Source organism: Scyliorhinus torazame, chromosome 6 (assembly GCF_047496885.1).
Source record: "Scyliorhinus torazame isolate Kashiwa2021f chromosome 6, sScyTor2.1, whole genome shotgun sequence".
Lineage (NCBI taxonomy): Eukaryota > Metazoa > Chordata > Chondrichthyes > Carcharhiniformes > Scyliorhinidae > Scyliorhinus > Scyliorhinus torazame.
In genome coordinates this window covers 134,585,403-134,608,439 of record NC_092712.1, presented here as the reverse complement: position 1 = coordinate 134,608,439, position 23,037 = coordinate 134,585,403, and the positions used below count along the sequence as shown (strand labels likewise).

Sequence of the window (23,037 nt, the reverse complement as noted above, 5' to 3'; positions counted from 1 at the left end):
GGAGAATGTACAAACTCCACAAAGACAGGCACCCAAGGTTGGAATCAAACTCGGGTCCCTGGCACTGTGAGGCAGCAGTGCAAACCACTGTGCCACCATGTCATCATGTATTCCAATACTTTATACTTAACATGACATTATATTGCTATATTTCTACTTATTAATTGCATTTTACTACATTAAACTGTATCTGCCATTAAGCTGCCCATCCTGTCAACCAATTGCATCATCTCTGTGTTAAATTCTATCCAGATCATAATCCAATACTTTACTTAAAGTTGTTTTGCTTTACCATTTTTTAATGCATATTCTGTTATGGTACCAAGAAGTTAAGTATTAACCTGCAATTTCTCATATGGCTTGCTTTGTAAGGACATGAGTTAGAGCATTTTGACTATTCATTTTCAATGGACGGAATATCTAGCCCATAGTCCAATGACAAAAGATCCATCAGAGTTAAGACCATACCTTTAGTACAGAAAGGACCATCATATGCAGTCTGCACGCAGTCACAAGAATAGCCATTGTACTTTTCCACGCACTTTCCTCCATTTCGACAGTACATGCCGTAACTGGTACAATGGCCTGAGCAGCCAGGTTTTACCCCTGGAGTAATCTTTGCTCTCTCCTCAAGGTCGAGAGTGACACCATTCATCCTTAAAGACCGGATACATCCAAGATAACCTCTCTGCCCTCCTGCAGCTCCTGTGAAAATAAATTAAATGGATCAAATGAAGCACAAATTAAATTCAAAAGAGATTACAACTGGCTTTGTGATTGCAATTACCCTGATATCAGCATAACTGACGCAAAAGATTATGGAATTTTAAGCAAATCGTGTTCCGCACAAGTTGAGTTTCTGCAATTATTTACATTAGTTGTATAAATCTTTTGCGCGGATGCTTTGAGTGCAAATCCACAAGCAGCACACCCTTTTATCCCTGGGCATGCACATCTTATGTAAAAGATCAAATACGGAGTGGATGCCCAAGTAATGTCATCCAAGTTTTAATCTAATGAAGTACAGTGAGGAACATGTCTCTGGTGCCAAAGCCAGAACACAGAATTGGAAAGACAATAAATGGATGGAAAGATAGCACAATAAGCTTCTATTTCTACAGTCTCTTTATAATCAGTTGCACATGTCTTAAATCTACAAATTGGACATAACTGAGCAGGAAGTTTATTCTGCTTTATCTTTTAATCACAAGTGGAATGATTTTATTCTTTTTCAGGAACATTTCTTGGCTACAGGTATCATGACAATTCAGCTCACAGTGATTTAAATTGAAATGACACAAGTAGCCCAATTTCATGCACAAGCCTGGTGTGAGTAATAAGCTTGCTGGCAGGGTGAAGCCTCGAGGGATTTTATGTTCTATACCACATTTCCACATTCAGACACCGACTCCTGACTTTGTTCATGGTGCTGCAATGGTGACCGAAATCACTGCTTGACCAACTGCTGTGAGGGTTGATTTGTCTATCCAGTGGTCCCTTTTGGAGTCTGTGGTTAGGTCCCCCAGCAGGCAGTTAAGCAGTCGGGAGAGGGTTGGGTGGTGACTGGGTAAAAACAGGAGCAAGAAAACTCCGGATTCTCCGAACCCATCTGCTGGGCCTCTTTTGGCTTTTGGACAGGTTCAGCCCGATTGGGAAACCCTCACTGTTCCCTCACTCATGCCTCCTGTTAAAATGGCAGTGCAGGCCATATTACATCATCAGAGCCTGATCTGCATATTTAAAGAAGACTCTGTTGGGTTGAAATGACATCTTTGAAACTTGCAACTTTAAGTTGTAGGTAGTCACCGGCAAAGAAGTGGACATGTCTTGACTTTATTTTAACTGCCCACAAACCCACCTACCGTACAACTCCAACCCTCCACCTGGCTTCTGCCAGATTGAAAATTCAAAATGGAGTTTTTTTTAACCAATGCAAATGACAAGCAAAATGACAGTATGTTATTTTTTCTCTTCCCGCACCTAGTGTTGCACTTGGCAGACTTTCATCTGATTCCATAACTGTTATTTCTTGGGGCAGGTCGCTACTCTGTTGCCAGAGGCTTATATCCACATCAAACATGGCTGACCAGGAGTTTCTGCCACTCTTACCACTTGCCATTGAGTTGAGGCAGAAGGATTTTTCAAGTTGTTACTCAGCCTGTTGGCTACGTGATGAACACACCTTCATTGACCATCAGATTCTAGTGTGAGACCCGAACCCAGAACCTCTGGCTCAGAGATAGGAACACTACCTGGGAACAGTGTCCTTCAGTCAATATCACAGTGAAGCAACCTCAGAACAGTATCCTTCAGTCAGCATTACAGTGAAGCAGACATGGAAGAGTGTCCTGTGTCAGCATTGCAGTGAAGCAATGTAGGAATAGTGTCCTGCAGTCAGTATCATAGTAAAGCAGACTGGAAACAGTGCTCTGCAGTCAGTGTTGCAGTGAACCATGTCGGAACAATGTCCTGCAGTCAGTTCTTGTTGAAAGAAACAAAGAGTGACATTGCAGGAAAACCACAAGTTCACTGGTTGGTAAGAAACAGCTGTTAGGGATTGTTGACAAATTGTTGTAAATTAGCAAAGCATATGTACCTTCAAGAAATTTCTGAACTTGGATCTAACTGAGAAAGCTAGGGCCAACATAATAAGGTTACAAAAGTAGCATAAGAGAAGTAAAGTTAAGTCTTAAATTAAGTTTTCAAAAGACTTAAGGCAAGGTCTTCGCATTGCAGTGGGAGTGCTTAGAGTGAAATAATCATAATTAGTATTCTTTAAGGGGAACAACTAACAAGCTTAATCTAAAGGGGAGGCATGGCAGTGGAGCTCGCACTTGTGATATATTCCCCCTGCGCTATGTGAGAAATCATGAACATCTCCAGTGTCCCTCGTGATCATGTGTGCAGGAAGTGTGTCCAATTGCAGCTACTGGCTAACTGCATTTCAGAGCTGGAGAAGTGGGTGGACTCATGGGGAGCATCCATAATGCTGAGTTTGTTGTGGACATCAAGTTCAGTGCAGTAGTCACATTGCATGTAAAGAGCAAACAGGCAGAGTTGGGATAGGTGACCAACAGACAGAGTAGAGGAAGGCTGGTAGTGGAGGACAGCTGCATAAGAGGGGAGGAAGAAGAATGGAAGGGCTATAGTAATAGGAGACTCAATAGTAAGAAGAACAGACAGGTGCTTCTGCAGATACAAAAGAGACTCCAGAACGGTGTGTCACCTTCCTGGGTCCAGATCAAGGGCTCCTCGGAGTGGCTGCAGGGCATTCTGAAGTGGGAGGGTAAACAACCAGTGGTCATGGTACAAACCAGTACCAACGACATAGGTACATACATAGAACATACAGTGCAGAAGGAGGCCATTTGGCCCATCAAGTCTGCACTGACCCACTTAAGCCCTCACTTCCACCCTATCCCCGTAACCCAATAACCCCTCCGAACCTTTTTGGACACTAAGGGCAATTTAGCATGACCAATCCACCTAACCTGCACGTCTTTGGACTGTGGGAGGAAACCGGAGCACCCGGAGGAAATCCATGCAGACATGAGGAGAACGTGCAAACTCCGCACAGACAGTGACCCAGCGGGGAATTGAAACTGGGACCCTGGTGCTGTGAAGCCACAGTGCTATCCACTTGTGCTACCGTGCTGCCCAAAAAGGGATGAGGTCCTACAAGCTGAATATAGGGAGTTAGGATGCAAATTAAAAAGTAGGACCTCGAAAGTAGCAATCTCAGGATTATTACCAGTGCCATGTGCTAGCAAGAGCAAAAATAAGAAGATGTGCCAGATTAATATGTGGCTGTCAACATGATGTAGGAGGCAAGGATTCAGGTTCCTGGGACATTTGGACCAGCTCTGGGGAAGGTGGGATTGGTACAAGCAGGATGGGTTGCATCTGGGCAGGACTAGGCCCAATGTCCTCAGGGGCAGGGATGGTAGTGGGAGAGGGTTTAAACTGGAATGGCAGGGGATAGGAACCTGAATAAGGAGACTGAGGAGAGAGAAACAAGGATAGAAACAAAAGACAGAAATGTAAATCTAAATCACTGAGTATCTTTACGATAGAAATAGACAGATTCTTGATTAATAAGGGGATTAGGGGTTATGGGGAGAAGGCAGGAGAATGGGGATGAGAAAATATCAGCCATGATTGAATGGCGGAGCAGACTCGATGGGCTGAGTGGCTTAATTCTGCTCCTATGTCTTATGGTCTTATGGTAAGAAGCAAAAGTGGAAGGCAGAAAAACCAACGGTGAAAAACAAATGGGGTCAGAATGCAAAATAAAGCAAGGTAACTAATAAGGTTAAAAGACAAGCCTAAAGGCTTTGTGTCTTAATGCGCAGCGTATTCACAATAAGATGGATGAATGAACAAGGTAAATAGATATAAATAGTCATGTTATAGTTACAATTACATGGCTACAAAGATGGGAACTCAATGTCCAGGGATATTCATTATTTAGGAAGGACAGACAAAAAGTAGAAAGAGGTGAGGTAGCCTTGTTTGTAAAGGAGGAAATCAATGCAATAGTGAGGAAGGACATTGGCTCGGAAAATCATGATGTGGAATTTGTATTGTCGGAAGTAAGAAACACCAAGGGGCAGGAAATGTTGCTGGCAGTTGTCTATAGTTCCCCAAATGGTCGTGGAGAAATAAAGGAAGGTACTGAACAAAAAAACAGAGATGCCTACAACAAGGGGACAACTGTAGTCACAACTGTAATCACAGGCAACTCTAATTTACACAAAGACTGGACAAACCAAACTACTAATAGCAAAGCGGAGGAGGAATGCCTGGAGTGTGTATGTGATAGGTTTTTAGACCAATACGTTGAGGAACCAACCAGAGAACAGGCTTTTCTAGACTGGGTACTATGCAATGAGAAAGGATCAATTAACAGTCTTGTTGTGCAGGGTCCTTTGGAGAAAGCGACCATCATATGATGGTGAATTAGTCTGAAACCAGAATTCTAATCTAAATAAAGGGAACTATGAGGGTATCAGGTGCAAATCAGCAAGGTTGCTTGGGGGACCTTATTAAAGGGGTTGGCTGTAGGAAGGCAATGGTTCATATTTGAAGACCGTGTGCATATATTACAAGAGTTATTCATTCCTGTTTGCACAAAAATAAAAAAGGAAAGGTGGATCAATCATGGCTTAGAAATAAATTAGGAATAATGTTAAATGCAAAGAGTAGACATATAGGGCGGGATTCTCCTTTCCGGGGACTGAGTCCCCACCCCGGCGGGAAAACTGGCGCCAACCACTCCGGCGTCAACAGCCCGCCGGCGTGGTTCCGCGCATGCGCAGACCGGCTGCCGTATTCTGGCACATGGGCAGGGTGTTGTTTTCTCCACGCTGGCCATAGCGGAGCCCTACAGGGGCCAGCGCGGAAGGAAGGAGTGCCCCCACGGAGAATCCCACTGATAAAATTGCCCAAAATTCAGAAAGCCTAACGATTGGGAGCATTTTAGAATCCAGCAAAAAAGGACAAACAATTTGATCAAGTGGAGGAAAATAGAGCATGAGAGAAAAATTGCAGGGAACATAGAAACTGACAGTAAAAGCTTCTATAAATATGTGAAGAGAAAATGATAAGTAAAGATAAATGTAGGTCCCATACAGTCAGAAGCTGGGCAAATTATAACAGGGAACAAAGAAGTGCCGTAAGGATTGAATACATACTTTGGTTCTGTTTTCACAAAAGAGGGCACAAATCTTGTCCTGGAAATGTTAGGGAAGCAAGGAGGGTGAGAGGGTGGAATTGAAGGAAATCAATATTAGTAAGAAAATGGTGCTGGGAAATTAATGGGTGAAAGATCACCAGGACATGATAATCTACATCCCAGAGTATTAAAGGAAGTGGCTCTAGGAAAAGTGGATGCATTGGTAGTCATCTTCCAAAATTCCAAAGACTCTGGAGCAGTTCCTACATATTGGAGTTTGCAAGTGTAACCCTACTATTCAGAAAGGGGGAGAGAATAAAGGAAGAATTACAAACCAGTTAGCCTGACATGAGTAGTGGGGAAGATGCTCGAGTATGTTATAAAAGATGTGATAATAAAACATTTGGAAAACATGAACGGGATTGGACAAAGCCAGCATGGGTTTATGAAAGGCAAATCACTTAACAAATCTACTGGATTTTTTGAGGCTGTAAATTATAGAATAGTTAAGGGAGACTCAATGGATGTGGTGTATTTGGACTTTCAGAAGGCTTTTGATAAGGTCCCTCATAAGAGGTTAGTGGGAAAAATTAAAGCACAAGAGGTTAGTGGGAAAAATTAAAGCACATTGGATAGGGGGTAATGTACTGGCATGGCTCGAGAATTAGTTAACAGGCAGGAAACAGAGAGTGGAAATAAATAGGTCTTTTCTGAGTCACAGGCAGTGACTAGTAGGGTACCGCAAGGATCAGTGCTTGGGCCCCAGCTGGTCACGATATATATATAAATGACCTGTATGAAGGAACCAAATGTCACATTTCCAAATTTTCTGACAACACAAAACTGGGTGGAATTGTGAGTTGTGAGGGGGATACAAAGACACTTCAAGATGATTTAGACAACTTGAATGAGTGGGCAAACACATGGCATATGCAGTACAACATGGCAAAATATGAAGTTGTACACGTCGGTGTGAAAAACAAAAAGGAAGAGTGTTATTTAAATGGTGATATATTGGGAAGTGTGGATGTATAAAGGTTACTGGGTGTCCTTGTACACCAGTCAATGAAAGTGGAGAGACAGGTGCAGCAAGTAATTAGGAAGGCAAATGCTTTGTTAGCCTTCATTGCAACAGGATTTGAGTTCAGAAGTAGAGATGTCTTACTGCAGTTATGCCCAGTCATAATGAGACCACACCTGGAGTATTGTGTGCAGTTTTGGTCTCTCTACCGAAGAAAGGGTATATTTTCCCTAGAGGGAGTGCAGTGGAGGTTCACTAGGCTGATACCAATTTGCCGGGACTGTCCTCTGAGGAGAGATTGGTTTAACGTGGCCTGTATTCACTAGAGTTTAAAAGGATGAGAGGGGATCTGATTGAAACATAGAGGCCGGGATTCTCCCTTTTGGGGACTCATCCCCATGCTTGCCGGAAAACGGGCGAGAATCACTCCGGACTTTTTCCTCGAAAGTCCGAGGTGATTCTCTGTTTTCCAGGGGGCTAACAGGGCCCCGGCGTGCGTCCCGCAGCTCTGGCTGCCGGCGGGGCCCTGGTGTCCAGACCACGTGGCCGTGCATGTGCACAGCGGGCACAAGCGGGTCCGTGCATGCGCGCGCCGGCCCACCTCGGCGCAGGTGCCACCGACATGGCGGAGCCCTCCACGGTGTGGAGTAAGGTAGGTCCCCCCCAGATTGCAATGGCTCGCCGATTGGTGGCCCCTTATCGCAGGCCTGGCCACCGCTGAGCACCCCTCAGAGTCAGATTCCCCCCCCCCCCCCCCCCACCAGGACCCGCCACTGCGGCCGTGGGTCCGAACACCCGCAGGGTGGTACCAGATGTAAACCACGCCGGCGGACGTTCGGCCGGTCGACTGCAGATTGCTGCCGATTCTCCGGTCACCGGAGAATTTGCGGCCCGGCGCCGGAACGGCGTGGCGGGAATTTCCCGAGCCCTCAGCGATTTTCCAACCCGCCGCGGGCTCGGAGAATCCTGCCCAGAAAGTTCTAACAGGGCTGGACAGACTAGATGCAGGAAGGATCTTTTTCCTGGTTGGAGAATCTTGAACAGGGGATACAGACTCAGGATATGGGCAGAATAGGACTGAAATTAGGAAAAATGTCTTTCCTGAAAGGATAGTGAACCTGTGGAAGTCTCTATCACAGAAGACTGTGGAGGCCAAGTCACAATGTTTTCGCCAAAGGGATGGATCGTTCTTTAGATTTTAATGGCATAAAGGGGTATGATGAAAAAGCGGCATTGAGAGTGAGGATCAGCCATGATCATATTGCATGGCGGAGCAGGCTCGATGGGCCAAATGGCCTACTCCTGCTGCTAAATCCTATGCTTTTATAATACACATCAGTATATCCATTGTATATTATGCTCCGATAATGTTTGGTATATTTGCTGCAAAGGTTAAATTGTCCTGAAATGTCAAATGTTGAGTGAATTACACATTGGACATGGCTGGCCTCAGTAACACATACTATTGATATATATGCAGGTTTACCCTTTAAATTGTTCTTCAGTTTTCAAATGTTCGGTCAGTAGGAATTCATTAATTAGCATAAATTAACAGATTTTGTGAATCAATTGAAACATTTATGCGTTAAATTACTTTTTCGTCTGGGTTGCTATCCATATTGGCATTTACTTCAACATAATCCGATTAGCTTGTGTCTTTAGTGAAAATACGTGGTAGAGTTTTTTAAGGCCTCTGTTCGACCATAATGAGGGGCTGATTCCTTCAGCATCTTTATCAGCTTGTAATCAGGAGAGCTTGTGCTTGGAAAAATATAGATTGTTTCCTTTCATGGACTACTTACAACATTTCATTTTCAAAGATTGTACTCTTTTTCAAAAAATATTTATTTCAAATCACAGCATACATAACAACATACAAACAATCATTCAACACCCAAAATCCAATCCCCCTAATTTGACACTTCTTCCCATTTTATTCCTTAAACCTCTTCCCTCCATCCCCCGTGTTTCCTCAGCCCCCCCCCCTCCCCGCCGCCCGCCCCCTCTCCCCCTTCTCCCCCTACCTGCGACAACAAACAGATCTGTAAACAGAGACAAGCCTCCATCTCGTCCAGAAATCCCTATCCGAGCCTGAAGGGCAAACTTTTCCAGTTTAAGGAATTCCGCGATATACCACAACCATGTCGACACTTTTGGTGGTTCCTCCGATTTCCATTCCAATAATATTTGCCACAATGCGATCAACATGGCGAAGGTCACCACATCGGCCTCCTTCCCGTCCACCAGCCCTGGTACTTCCAACACACTAAAATCACCTCAAGAGGACCTGGTGACATCTCCACCGCCACAATTTTTGTTAGTATTTCAAATACCAAGCCCCAGAACCCCACTAATTGTGGGCATGACCACAACATGTGGACATGGTTAACTAATCCCCCGCCATACCTCTCACATTTATCTTTTACCGCTGCGAAGAATCCACTTATTCATGTCCATGTAATATGGGCCCTTTGCACAACCTTGAACAGTATCAAGTTCATTCATTCAAAGATCATACTCTTAATTATATTTTTAGCTGTGATAAAGCAATGATCATCAGATGTATTATGGAGTACCATAAGTGAGATTCGTAGATAAGGAAGATTTGAATTGACAGGAGAATATTTTCAATTCCTAATTGTAACGTGAGAATCAGTTCAACACATACAGTAATATCATGCATCATACCATCAACCTGCAGATAACTGTGCATTCGTTACATGTTTCCATTCATGGGTAATGCTGATAGTTCGAAAGAAAAAGCTGTGGCGCTGGTGGTTGAAGTAACAGTGCTTTTAAGAGGACAGTTGTATTTTTAGGCAATTTAGTTGCATTCTTCTTCTTTCGTATGGCTTTGGGAGCAGAAATTGCCATCACAGTTTTAATGTCAAGTTCCCTAATCAATCCAATATCCTGCTGGAGAGCAAGTGTAACTCAAAGATGTTGCCCTTAAACTTGAATCAGGACCAAGATGCTATTATGTGCTCCATCTCTTAGTCAGAGTTTCCCCAGTCACAACCAGGCAAGGTTTGCAGGTTCCCACCTGTACCTAAGGTGTCAACATTGGTCAAGTTCAGTCTGTGTTCTATTGAGGATTGTCCTCGTGTTCTGGGAAGATTGTGGCCTGGTTGTTGAACTGTTGGGTGGAAGATGTTTATTTGGGAGAGTATTTTCTGTCCATGCTTTCCTCCAGGTTTCATCAGTGTTATGGAGCTGGAAATGTTTGATTTTTGTCCAGAGGGGAATTCATAGAGCCATTTGGTGAATTTGGGAGGAGGGTGGGTTCTTGAAGATCTGAGTGAATGGGGAGGTCCAAGTTTCTGCTTGTCATGTTGGGTGTTCTGATGCACAATTGATTCAACATGGCTGTAGATGGTACAACTCTGTTTTATTGTCTAATCAACGGTAACAACTAACTACTGGCTTGGGTACGTGCTTCACCAGCTAACCGGTGGACTCAGCCCTATCACTGTCTTAGTGAGGCACTCAGCACATGGTCTATGTCTGAGTGGTGCACGGTGAGCTCTGTGCTCTGAGCTATCTCCTGGTAGAATGAGCGGGAACTGTGGTGTTCCCTGTTTGATAGTGTGTGTGCTCTCACTGGTGATTGGCTGCGATGTTCTGTGTGTGCTGGTTGGTCCAACCGCCTGTCCATCAGTGTGTGTGGGATAGCACCATGATATGCTGATCTGGATATAATGACATTCCCCCTTTCACAAAAGTTATGTGCATACATGATAGTAAATAGAAATGTGTACTGAGTATGTGTGTGCAATATTTACAACATGTACATTAGGCTAAGCTATATCCAGAGGAAGGTGTCAGGTGCAACAGAACAATGACGTTGTACCAATAACAGAACAAATGCAATCAAAAAGCGACGAGAGAAAACTCTGGAACAATGAACAACAAGATAAAAAACTCGTTAACAGTACTGTAAAACAATTCAGTGAGTCCAATGTGTTAACAGGCTCATAAGTCAAGTCTCTCAGGTGGGCGACGAATTCGGGTTGACCGCCTCAAGGGTGGGTCAGGATCCACCGGCTGAGGAATGGGCCTGGCCACGAGTGGGAGAGTAAGAGGCAGAGTGGCAGAAAGCTCAACAAAGTCGACATCAGGGACAACTGGAGGGCGTGGCACTGGTGCATGATCTCGGAGCAAGCGCGGAACCAAATGAAGGGCCCGCCGATTACGGCGGCGAATGTAGCCGTCAGGCATATGAACCAGGAATGAGCGGGGAGCCACGTGGTGAAGAACCTCAGCGGTTGCCGACAAGCCACCCTCCGGTAGGTGTATGCGGACGTTGTCTCCAGGCGCCAGGGCAGGAAGATCAGTCGCCCGAGCATCATGTGCCACCTTCTGCTGAGCAAGCTGTTGTTGCATCCTTCGCAATACTGGAGCATGGTCGAGGTCAGGAACACGAATGGACGGCACAGTGGTCCTGAGGGTGCGACCCATCAACAGCTGGGCTGGTGAGTGGCCCGTGGACAGTGGGGCTGAGCGATAGGCCAGCAGGGCTAAACAGAAGTCAGATCCGGCATCAGCAGCCTTGCAGAGGAGCCGCTTCACAATGTGGATGCCCTTTTCCGCCTTGCCATTCGACTGAGGACGCAGAGGACTGGACGTCACGTATGTGAAGTTGTATGAAGTGGCAAAGGAAGACCATTCTTGACTCGCAAAGTAAGGCCCGTTGTCAGACATGACGGTGAGCGGAATTCCATGGTGAGCAAAGGTTTCTTTGCATGCCCGGATGACAGCTGATGGCGTTGTGTCGTGCAGGCGTATGACCTCCGGATAACTTGAGAAGTAGTCAATCAGAGTAATGTAGTCCTTGCCGAGCGCATGAAAGAGGTCCATGCCCACCTTCGCCCAGGGGGACGTGACCAACTCATGGGGCTGAAGGGTCTCAGGGGGTTGCGCCGGCTGAAACCTCTGGAAGGTGGGGCAGTTGAGCACCATGTTGGCGATGTCGTCGCTGATGCCCGGCCAGTACACAGCCTCTCGGGCCCTCCGCCTGCACTTTTCAACTCCGAGATGGCCTTCGTGCAGTTGTTCGAGGAAAAGCTGGTGCATGCTGTGTGGGATCAGGATCCGGTCCAACTTCAAGAGGACACCATCAATGACGGCCAAGTCGTCCCGGACGTTGTAAAATTGTGGGCATTGCCCCTTGAGCCACCCTTTCGTCATGTGGTGCATCACACGTTGTAGAAGGGGGTCAGCCGCAGTCTCACGGCGAATGTGGGCCAGACGTGCAACAGTGGCCGGCAGATTGGCCGATGTGAAGGCTACCTGTGCGTGGACCTGACAAACGAACACCTCCGAGTCGGGCGGTGTGTTGACCACCATGGACAGAGCATCTGCGATGATGAGATACTTCCCCGGGGCGTAGACAAGTTGGAAGTCGTACCTCCGGAGCTTGAGCAGAATGCGCCTGAGGCAAGGGGTCATGTCGTTGAGGTCCTTCTGAATGATGCCGACCAGGGGGCGATGGTCAGTCTCCACAGTGAACTGCGGAAGACCATATACATAGTCGTGGAACTTGTCGATGCCAGTCAACAGGCCTAGGCATTGCTTCTCAATCTGCGCATAGCGCTGTTCTGTGGGGGTCATAGCCCGCGACGCATTGGCGAGCGGAGCCATGATGAGGTGTCGTCCCGTTGCAGGAGTACCGCCCCAATGCCAGACTGGCTGGCATCAGTTGAGATATTTGTTTCCGTGTGGTATCGAAAAATGCCAGTACCGGGGCGGTGGTGAGCTTGACCTTGAGCTCCTCCCATTCACTCTGTGTGCGGGCAGCCACTGGAATTCCATTGTCTTTTTGACCAGGTGGCGAAGAGCAGTCGTGTGCGAAGCATGGTTAGGAATGAACTTACTCAGGAAGTTGACCATCCCGAGAAAGCTCAGCACTGCCTTCTTGTCTGACGGCTGTTGCATGGCTGCGATGGCTGCCACTTTGTCGACATCCGGCCGCACACCCAACCGGGAGATGTGGTCCCCCAAAAACTTTAGCTCAGTCTGGCCAAAAGAGCGCTTGGCTCGGTTACGGTGCAGGCCCTGATCCTGTATCCGTGCAAAGACACGCTGGAGACGACAGATGTGCTCCTGCAGTGTGGTGGACCAGATGATAATTTCGTCTACATAGACGTGTACCCCTTCGATGCCCTCCATCATCTGTTCCATGATGCGATGGAACACTTCGGAGGGCGAGATGATGCCGAATGGCATCCTATTGTAGCAGTATCTGCCAAATGGAGTGTTGAAAGTACACAGCTTCCTGCTGGACTGATCCAATTGAATCTGCCAAAAGCCCTTTGAGGCATCAAGCTTGGTGAATATTTTTGCCCGAGCCATCTCGCTCATGATTTCTTCTCGTTTGAGAATGGGGTAGTGTTCCCTCATAATGCTGTGATTTAAATCTTTTGGGTCGATACAGATCCGGAGCTCGCCGGAGGGCTTCTTGACGCACATCATGGAGCTGACCCATGGCGTTGGCTCCGTGACCTGGGAAAGCACTCCTTGGTCCTGCAGCTGCTGCTTGAGGTGGTCCTTGAGTGGTGCTGGGGCCCTACGAGGTGCGTGAATGAGCGTGGTGGCGTCCGGTTTGAGCCGTATTTTGTACGTGTAGGGCTCGAAAACCTCCTGGTTGTGCGTGAGGAGTGAGTGGAGCTGCGCCCTAAAGTCTGCATCTGGGAAATCGGACGTGCCTTCTGGAGACTGAGTGTGTACCCGCTGAACGAGGTGGAGGATCTTGCACGCCTGTGCGCCTAACAGAGAGTCCTTCGAGGATCCTACGATTTCAAATGATAATGTGGCTTTATGTGAGTTGTGTCTAACTTCGAGCTGGCAGGACCCCGTGGCCGGGATGACGTTTCCATTGTAGTCGACCAGCTGACAGTGGGATGGCAGAATCGGTAGTTTAACCTTCAAGGTCTGGAAGGCTGACCATGCGAGGAGATTGGCGGAGGCACCAGGGTCCAGGCGAAATGTGATCTGGGATCGGTTGACCGTTAGGGTGGCACACCAGTCATCGCCCGGATCAATGCTGTGCACTGGCAGTGGCTGGTGGTTCCGACTTGGGGACATCCGCTTCTTGTGGATTACCGCAACGCGGAAGGGCTCCCTGTCTTCGGTATCGCTGGTCTGCATACTATCTGGTATGACTCAGTGAAGGGGGGCTGGATCGCCCGCACGTCCCTGCGAGGCTGGCGGAATTGTTGGGAGTTGGCAGGTTGAGCTGCTCGACAGCAGGCAGCATAGTGGCCCATCCTGCCACATCGAAGGCATTGTCGTGCTTTGGCCGGACATTGCCGCTTGAAGCCGGCGGAGCCACAGTTGCCACACGTCGTGATGTCATGGCGTTCGTTGCGTTCGTTGCGCCACCGCGCATGCGCGGTCGGTGCGGTCCTGCGTAGAGCGCGCCTGCCCATCACGTTCCTCTGCGTCAATGTCCCCTCTTTTGGCGCGTACAAGAGCGGGAGGCCTCAGAAAACGCACAAAATGGCCGCCCTCGTCCGGGCCGCGGGCCGGGAGGAACTCGATCGACTGGACCCGCTCCGTCTCGTGGGGCCCGTGCCGTGCCGGCCACCTGGATTTGGGAGTACTGGCTGGTCCCGTTCTCATGGAGCACGCAGGTCTCGATGGCAGTCGCTAGGGTGAGTTGCATTATTTTAAGGAGCTGCTGGCGTAGGGTGTCCGAGATGTCCCTAAAAACTATCTGATCCCGTATCATGGAGTCGGAGCTGGCCCCATAGCCGCAGGACTGCGCGAGGATTCGGAGGTGTGTTAAGTAAGACTGGAAAGGCTCATCCTTACCTTGCAAGCGCTGCTGGAATAGGTACCTCTCGAAGTTCTCATTGACTTCCATGCTGAAGTGTTCATCGAACTTCAGAAGCACCGTCTTATATTTTGTTTTGTCCTCGCCTTCCGCGAATGCCAGGGAGTTATAGATGTGGATGGCCTGTTGCCCCGCCGTGGAGAGGAGGAGGGCAATCTTCCTGGTGTCCGATGCATTCTCCCTGTCTGTAGCTTCGAGGAAGAGCTGGAAGCGCTGTTTAAACAGCTTCCAGTTTACGCCGAGATGCCAGCAATTCGGAGCGGCTGCGGCGGGCTGATGTTTTCCATGGAGCAGGATGGCGGATTCCTGAAAGTGTGCAGGTAGGTCTCACAGTCACTGGTTTGCGTCCACTACTGGTATCATGTCGTGTTGGGTGTTCTGATGCACAAATGATCCAACACAGCTGTAGATGGTACAACTCTGTTTTATTGTCTAATCAATGGTAACAACTAATTACTGGCTTGGGTACGTGCTTCACCAGCTAACCTGTGGACCCAACCCTATCACTATCTTAGTGAGGCACTCATCACATGGTCTATGTCTGAGTGGCACGCTATGAGCTCTGCGCTCTGAGCTATCTCCTGGTAGAATGAGCGGGAACTGTGGTGTTCCCTGTTTTTCGTGCGTGTGCTCTTACTGGTGATTGGCTGCGATGTTCTGTGTGTGCTGGTTGGTCCAATTGCCTGTCCATCAGTGTGTGTATGATTGCACCATGACATGCTGAACTGGATATCATGACACTGCTGATACAAGTTATTTCTCTGGGTGTTGCTGCATCCTGTCGAATCGACGGAGGGGCTATATTTAAAAGGACAGATAACCACTGAACTAGAGTTGATCTGAGAGTTCCCAGAGCTTATCCTTATTACTGAGTGAAGTTGTGTGCCAGTGAGCTTGGTGCGACAGCTTGAGACCTGTACATGTGCACAGTACTCAGCTTTGTAGAAGACCAGAGTTTGGAACAAGTACGAAGGAGGGTGGTTTTCTTTTTCAGCTCAACTTCTACTGGTGAGCTAATAATAATAATCTTTATTAGTGTCACAAGTAGGCTTAAATTAACACAAAAATTGATTGATTGATTGATATTTGTCACATGTACCGAAGTACGGCCAAGGGAACGTACACAGTACATACACAATAGACAAAAGAATAATCGACAGAGTACATTGAGAAATGGTACATCAACAAATAGTGATTGGTTAGAGTGCGGAACAAGGGCCAAACAAGCAATACACGAGCAAGAGCAGCATAAGGCGTTGTGAATAGTGTTCTTCCAGGGAACAGATCAGTCCGAAGGTGGGTCATTGAGGAGTCTAGTGGGGAAGAAGCTGTTCCCATATCTAGATGAGCGGGTTGTGAGACTTCTGTATCTTCTGCCTGATGGAAGGCTCTGGAAGAGGGCATAGCCTGGGTGTGAGGGGTTTCTGACAATGCTGTCTGCCTTCCTGAGGCAGCGGGAGGTGTAGACAGAATCAATGGGAGGATGGCAAGCTTATGTTGGGCTGATTTCACCACACTCTCCAGTTTCTTGCGATCTTGGGCCGAGCAGTTACCATATCAGGCTGTGATGCAGCCGGATAGGATGCTCTCTATGGCACATTTGTAGAATTTTGTGAGAGTCGATGCAGACATGCTGAATTTCTATAGCTTCTGTAGGAAGTGGAGACATTGTTAGACTTTCTTGACTGTTGCATCAACGTGAGTGGACCAGGACAGACTGTTGGTGATGGTTACTCCCAAGAACTTAAAGCTATCCACCATCTCCACTTCAGAGCCATTCATGTAGACGGGGATATGTGCCGTGCTATGCTTCCTGAAGTCGATGATCAGTTCCTTGGTCTTTCCAACATTTAGAGAGAAGTTGTTTTCAGTACACCATGCAACCAAGTGATCTATCTCCCTTCTGTAGTCTGATTTGTCGTTGTTTGAGATACGACCCACCACAGTTGTATCATCTGCAAACTTATAGATCAATTGTCACACAGTCATGTGTGTATAGGGAGTACAGTAGAGGACTGAGCACACATTCTTGCGGGACCCCGGTGTTGAGGACTATTGTGGAGGAGGTGCTGTTGCCTCTGTTGGTGAGGATGTCAATGCACAGGGAGGAGTCAAGTCCAAGGTTGGAGAGTTTGGTTATTAGTCTTGTCGGGATAATGGGGCTGAAGGCGGACCTGTAGTCTATGAACAAAGTCTGACGTGTCCTTGTTGTCGAGATGTTCGAGTGTTGTCTGTAGGGCCAGAGAGATAGCATCTGCTGTGTAAAAAAGCAAATTACTGCGGATGCTGGAATCTGAAACCAAAGAGTAAATGCTGGAAAATTCCAGCAAGCCTGGTAGCATCTGTAGGAAGAGAAACATCAATACTCAAACTAATCTCACTGCCCCACTCTCTCCCCATAGCCCTGTATCAATCCGCAAACTAATCTCACTGCCTCCTCTCTCCCCATCGCCCTGTGTCAATCCAAACAAATCTCTCCCGACAGATGCTGCCAGACCTGCTGAGATTTTCCAGCATTTTCTCTTTGGTAGTATCTGCTGTGGACCGGTTGCAGTGATAGGCGAACTGCAATGGATCGAGACCGTCTAAGAGGCTGGTGTTGATCCGTCTCATGACTAGCCACTCAAAGCATTTCATGTTAACAGACGTCAGAGCCACCGGTCGGTAGTCGTTGAGCCACACTGCCTTGTTCTTCTTTGGTACTGGTATTATGAAGTTACTGGTAAAATTAAGTTACTGTGAAAATCCCCAAGTCGCCAATCCCCTAATCTTTACCCAGAGAGTAGTGGGGGCATGGAATGCACTGCCTGTGGAAGTAGTTGAGTCGGAAACATTAGGGACCTTCAAGCAGCTATTGGATAGGTGCATGGATTACGGTAAAATGATCTAGTGTAGATTTATTTGTTCTTAAGGGCAGCACGGTAGCATTATGGATAGCACAATTGCTTCACAGCTCCAGGGTCCCAGGTTTGATTCCGGCTTGGGTCACTGTCTGTGTGGAGTCTGCACATCCTCCCCGTGTCTGCGTGGGTTTCCTCCGGGTCCAAAGATGTGCAGGTTAGGCGGATTGGCCATGAAAAATTGCCCTTAGTGTCTAAAATTGCCCTTAGTGTTGGATGGAGGTGTTGACTATGGGTGGGGTGCTCTTTCCAGGAGCTGGTGCGGACTCGATGGGCCGAGTGGCCTTCTTCTGCACTGTAAATTCAATGATAATCTATGATTAATCTAGGACAAAGGTTCGGCACAACATCGTGGGCCGAAGGGCCTGTTCTGTGCTGTATTTTTCTATGTTCTATGTTCTATGTTCTAATCCCCACTCAGGCGCCTGTTTGGGTACACAGACGGAGAATTCAAAATGTCCAATTTACCTAACAAGCACGTCTTTCGGTACTTGTGGGAGGAAACCGGAGCACCCAAAGGAAACCCATGCAGACACAGGGAGAAAGTGCAGACACCACACAGACAGTGACCCAAGCGGGAATCGAACCCAACCCTGGCGCTGTGAAGCAACAGCGCTAACCACTATGCTACCGTGCCGCCCAAGCGGATGATGTTCTCTTGTGGTTTGGTATTTTCGGCAGTCTTTCGGAGATAATGGTAGTGAGTTAGGAAGCCGACAAGGGTCATTGCAAGATAGGTGGAAGTTAGGTCATGCAGCATATTTTCTTCACAGGGCGTGACTATTACAATCCCAGTTGGTGTTATTACTGGAGAGGAAGATCCCAGAATGGAATCCTAGCTCAAAAGTGTGCAATGGTTTTTTTTATGAAACGTGGAAGAACAGAGACACAGGACTGCTAATTAGTTCTAACAACAAGAAGAAAACATTTTTTAAACATGAAAAAATTGGATTATAATACAATAGTCTTTACTCTCCCTTTAACTAACCAATTTCACACAGGTTTCAGGATTAACATCGGTTACAAAGCACATCTTAAGCTACAGTGATCTCATTAACACAAAAAGTCCCTTATAAGCACACAAGCTGACTTCGGTCAAATACACGCACTTCCCTCTGAACCCAGTTAGTGTCTGGAGATTTCTTCTCAGAATCCCCCAGATGATGATCACATAAGAGCTTCCAAAATACAGTCTCAAAAGCGCAATGTAGAATTTGCTCTTATGATAATACTTTCCCTTGGCAGTTTGCCTTCTGAAATCTAGACCAGGTTTTCAAAATGACACTATTAAATGAAACTTCCACTCCATTTTTAACAGCAAATCCATTCCAATAATTTACAACAATCCCTTTAGGATTTCTTTGCCTTGACTGCTATGCAAACTGCTCATAATTGCTTCAACTCTCGATTCCCCAACACGGATTTGATTCTGGCTCCGAGTCACTGTCCGTGTGGAGTTTGCACATTCTCCCTGTATCTGCTTGGGTCTCACCCCTACAACCAAAAAAGATGTGAAGAGTAGGTGAATTGGCCATGCTAAATTGAAAAAAAAAGAATCAGGTACTCTAAATAAATTTTTTATAAATTCTTGATTCCCAAATTGTATTAAAATGGCATCAGACATTTGATTTATCTTTGAAAGCTGCTGTCCCACTTTAAATCTGGTTGCTGCAAAGGTCTCTTCAAGTCAAAACATTTTGTTTAATCTTTCCTGAATTCTTCTGAATAATACCTTGGCCTCTGTTCATTTAACTTCAGTTGTCTTAAACATCCTTTTGGTCCCAGTTCCCTGGTTATCTTGTAATTTAGGAAGTCTGTCTCTTTGCAGCTCACGTCCTGTCCAGTCTTTCTTCTGGCAGAGTTTAGATATGCTCACTCCCTGAGGTCCTGTCTCCAGCTACCCACAAATTTAGCGAAAACTAAAACATAAAAGCTTCTCTACTTTTCAAGGCCCGGATTGCGAAGCAACACCCACATGCTTATGCCTTTTATTTATTCTTCAAGCTGTAGCCCTCTCTAAACACAATAGGAACCCAGTTGGAACTTAACCAATCCCAACACATACAAACACTTTTGTCCAGCATACATCTAAGTATAGATTTTACCCTTCTGGGCACAGCAAATTACATTAAACCCACTTAAAACTATAACTTATTTCTAATGTTTACCAATACAAATCTAAATCCCTTAAAATTAAGATTTTTGAATGAGGTAAAATGACCGTTGTTTTCCAATGACATTTAGGGTGTTGCATGCCTTGCAATTTTCAAAGTGGAATGGATTGGCTGGGTTTGGTTACAGTCTCCACTTGTCGAAATATTCAGCTATTTTGACAGGTTCGGAGTTTAGAGTGGCTCCTTTGGCCTGAAAAGATTTTGCCTGAGTTGTTCAGACAGTATCGTCGGCATAAATAATTTTTCATGATGATATGCTGAGAATGTTACTTTTGTAGACATGTCAGCATCAAGACAGGGGAAATTGAGTTACTCATTTCTATGGCAGCTGACTAGAGAAGGTGCTATTCTTAAGAAGAAGTAAAAAGGTAATTCTCCACCTTCATACTTCTGGCAGGAGATTTGCTGCTGAGATTTTAAATGGCTGGAAAATTGTGGGCAGTGTGTGTCCTCACTGTTAGGGACACAAAGTCAGAAAGTTAAGACTAAGGGATCAGAATTGGCCTTAAATAAGGTGATGCCATTGTTAAATACAGATTACAGTTACCTGGGGTAAGGAAATTATGGCTTGGGAAGAGGACAGTCGCGGAATTTGGCAGAACATATTGTCGTCTTTAGGTTCAGCTGTTTTTGTAGTTTTACACTAAAATTGACCAAGGATTGACGAAAGCAAATTATGTAACATTAATGCTTTAATGAAATAAAATTCTTTAATTTTTCCACTCAAATTCTCCAACTGCTGAAAAATTAGGATATTCTGGCTCATAGACTTTTCTTGATGACCAATGTCGATGTTTCCTTTTAAATGTCTAGCAAGCAGCTGGGAGCTGGAAATCTGTTATTTTTCTTACACAAGGACTTCAGAACCTAATCAATGCCAGCACTTCAATGCAATGCTGACAGAGTGCTGCATTCGTGGAGGCCGAGATTTTTGCATGAGGTTAAACCACTCACATCTGCCTGTTTAAGTGGAATTGTGGGATCTTATTGTGCTATTCCAAGAAGATTTGGTTACTGGTTATATTTGTGACCTTGCTATATGAAATGAAAAAAAAAAGAAATGAAATGAAAATCGCCTATAGTCACAAGTAGGCTTCAAATGAAATTACTGTGAAAAGCCCCTAGTCGCCACATTCCGGCGCCTGTTCAGGGAGGCTGGTACGGGAATTGAACCATGCTGCTGGCCTGCCTTGGTCTGCTTTCAAAGCCAGCGATTTAGCCCTGTGCTAAACCAGCCCCTTGTTAGTGGCAACACTTCAGTACAAATTCACTAGCTGTGAAGCAATTTCAGCTCTCCTAACAATATGAAAATGTACATGTCAAGGAAGTCCCTCCTCCTTCTTCAGGACTTGTTAATTGTTAAATCTAAACTCCAGCAAAACATTGTCAGAAATCTCCTGTTGCAGGTTCTGATTCTGATATGCAATGTTGAATTCTTGCTCCTAGATGTGGTGTGAGTTCTGTGGCACTATATGTGAGTCATAGTGTTTTACAGCACGGAAAGAGGGCCTTCAGCCCATCGCACTATGCCAGCCATCAAGCACCTAACTATTCTAATCCCATTGACAGCATTTGGTCTATAGCCTTGTATGCAATGACATTTCAAGTGCTCATCTAAATGCTTCTTAAATGTTGTGAGGGTTTCTGCTTTTAGCACACTTTCAGGCAGTGCGTTCCAGATTTCCACTATCCTCTCATCTCTAAATCTCCTTTCCTTATTTTAAATCTAAGCCCCCTAGTTCTTGACCCCTCCAACATGGGGGGAAAGTACCTTCCTAGCCACTTTATCTATGCCCCTCATAATTTTATACACCTCAATCAGGTCCCCCGAGTCTTCTTTGCTCCAGGGAAAAGAACCCCAACTAATCCAGTCTCTTGAAAAGCATTAAGGTAGATAAGCCCCCTGGGCCTGATGGGATCTATCCCAAAATACTGAGGGAGGCAAGGGAGGAAATTGCTGGGGCTTTGATAGAAATCTTTGTATCCTCACTGGTTACATGTGAGGTCCCAGAGGACTGGAGAATAGCTAATGTTGTTCCTTTGTTTAAGAAGGGTAGCAAGGATAATCCAGGGAACTACAGGCCGGTGAGCCTTACGTCAGTGGTAGGGAAATTATTGGAGAGGATTCTTTGAGACAGGATTTACTCCCATTTGGAAGCAAATGGACGTATTAGCGAGAGGCAGCATGGTTTTGTGAAGGGGATGTCATGTCTCACGAATTTGATTGAGTTTTTTTGAGGAAGTGACAAAAATGATTGATGAAAGTAGGGCAGTGGATGTTGTCTACATGGACTTCAATAAGGCGTTTGACAAGGTCCCTCATGGCAGACTGGTGCAGAAGGTGAAGTTACACAGGATCAGAGGTGAGCTGGCAAGTTGGATACAGAACTAGCTCGGTAGTACAAGAGAGAGGGTAGCAGTGGAAGGGTGTTTTTCTGAATGGAGGGCTCTGACCAGTGGTGTTCCACAGAGATCAATGCTAGGACTTTGCTGTTTGTAGTATTTTTAAGTGACTGGGAGGAAAATGTAACTGGTCTGATTGGTAAGTTTGCTGATAACACAAAGGTTGGTGGAATTGCGGATAGTGATGAGGATTGTCAGAGGATACAGTAGGATATAGATCGGATGGAGACTTGTGCGGAGAGATGACAGATGGAGTTTTATCTGGACAAATATGAGGTAATGCATTTTGGAAGGTCTAATACAGGTGGGAAATGTACAGTAAATGACAGAACCCTTAAGAGTATTGACAGGCAGAGGAATCTGGGTATACATGTCCACAGGTCACTGGAGGTGGCAACGCAGGTAGTCAAGAAGGTATGTGGCATGCTTGCCTTCATTGGCCGGGGCATTGAGTATAAAAATTGGCAAGTCATACTGCAGCTGAATAGAGTCTTAGTTAGGCCACACTTGGAATATAGTGTACACTTCTGGTCGCCACACAACCAGAGGATGTGGAGGCTTTGGAGAGGGTATACAGAGGAAGTTTACCAAGATATTGCCTGGCATGGAGGGCGTTAGCTATGAGGAGAGGTTGGATAAACTCGGTTTGTTCTTACTGGAAAGACGGAGGTTGAGGGGTGACCTGATCGAAGTCTACAAAATTATGAGGGGCATGGACTGAGTAGACAGTCAGAAGCCTTTTCCGAGGGTGGAAGAGTCAATTACTAGGGGACATAGGTTTAAGGTGTGAGGGGCAAAGTTTAGAGGAGATGTGCGAGGGACGATTTTTGCACAGAGGGTAGTGGTGCCTGAAACTCACTGCCAGAGGAGGTGGAGGAAGCAGGTACGACAGTGACGCTTAAGGAGCGCCTTGACAAATACATGGATAGGGTGGGAAGAGAGGGATACAGGCCCCGGAAGTGTAGAAAGTTTTAGGTTAGACAGGGAGCATGGTTGTTGCAGGCTTGGAGGACCAAAAGGCCTGTTCCTGT

General features: G+C 46.2%; 1 protein-coding gene across 1 annotated transcript in view; it reads right to left on the bottom strand.

Annotated features, from left to right (window-relative positions):
• Nucleotides 1–23,037, bottom strand: part of cntnap2a (contactin associated protein 2a) — a 2,812,093-nt gene that overhangs the window by 337,904 nt on the left and 2,451,152 nt on the right. Inside the window, exon 18 of the mRNA XM_072508818.1 lies at nt 469–705. Within this exon, the coding sequence (XP_072364919.1) occupies nt 469–705 (237 nt within the window). The remainder of the gene's footprint in view (nt 1–468; nt 706–23,037) is intronic.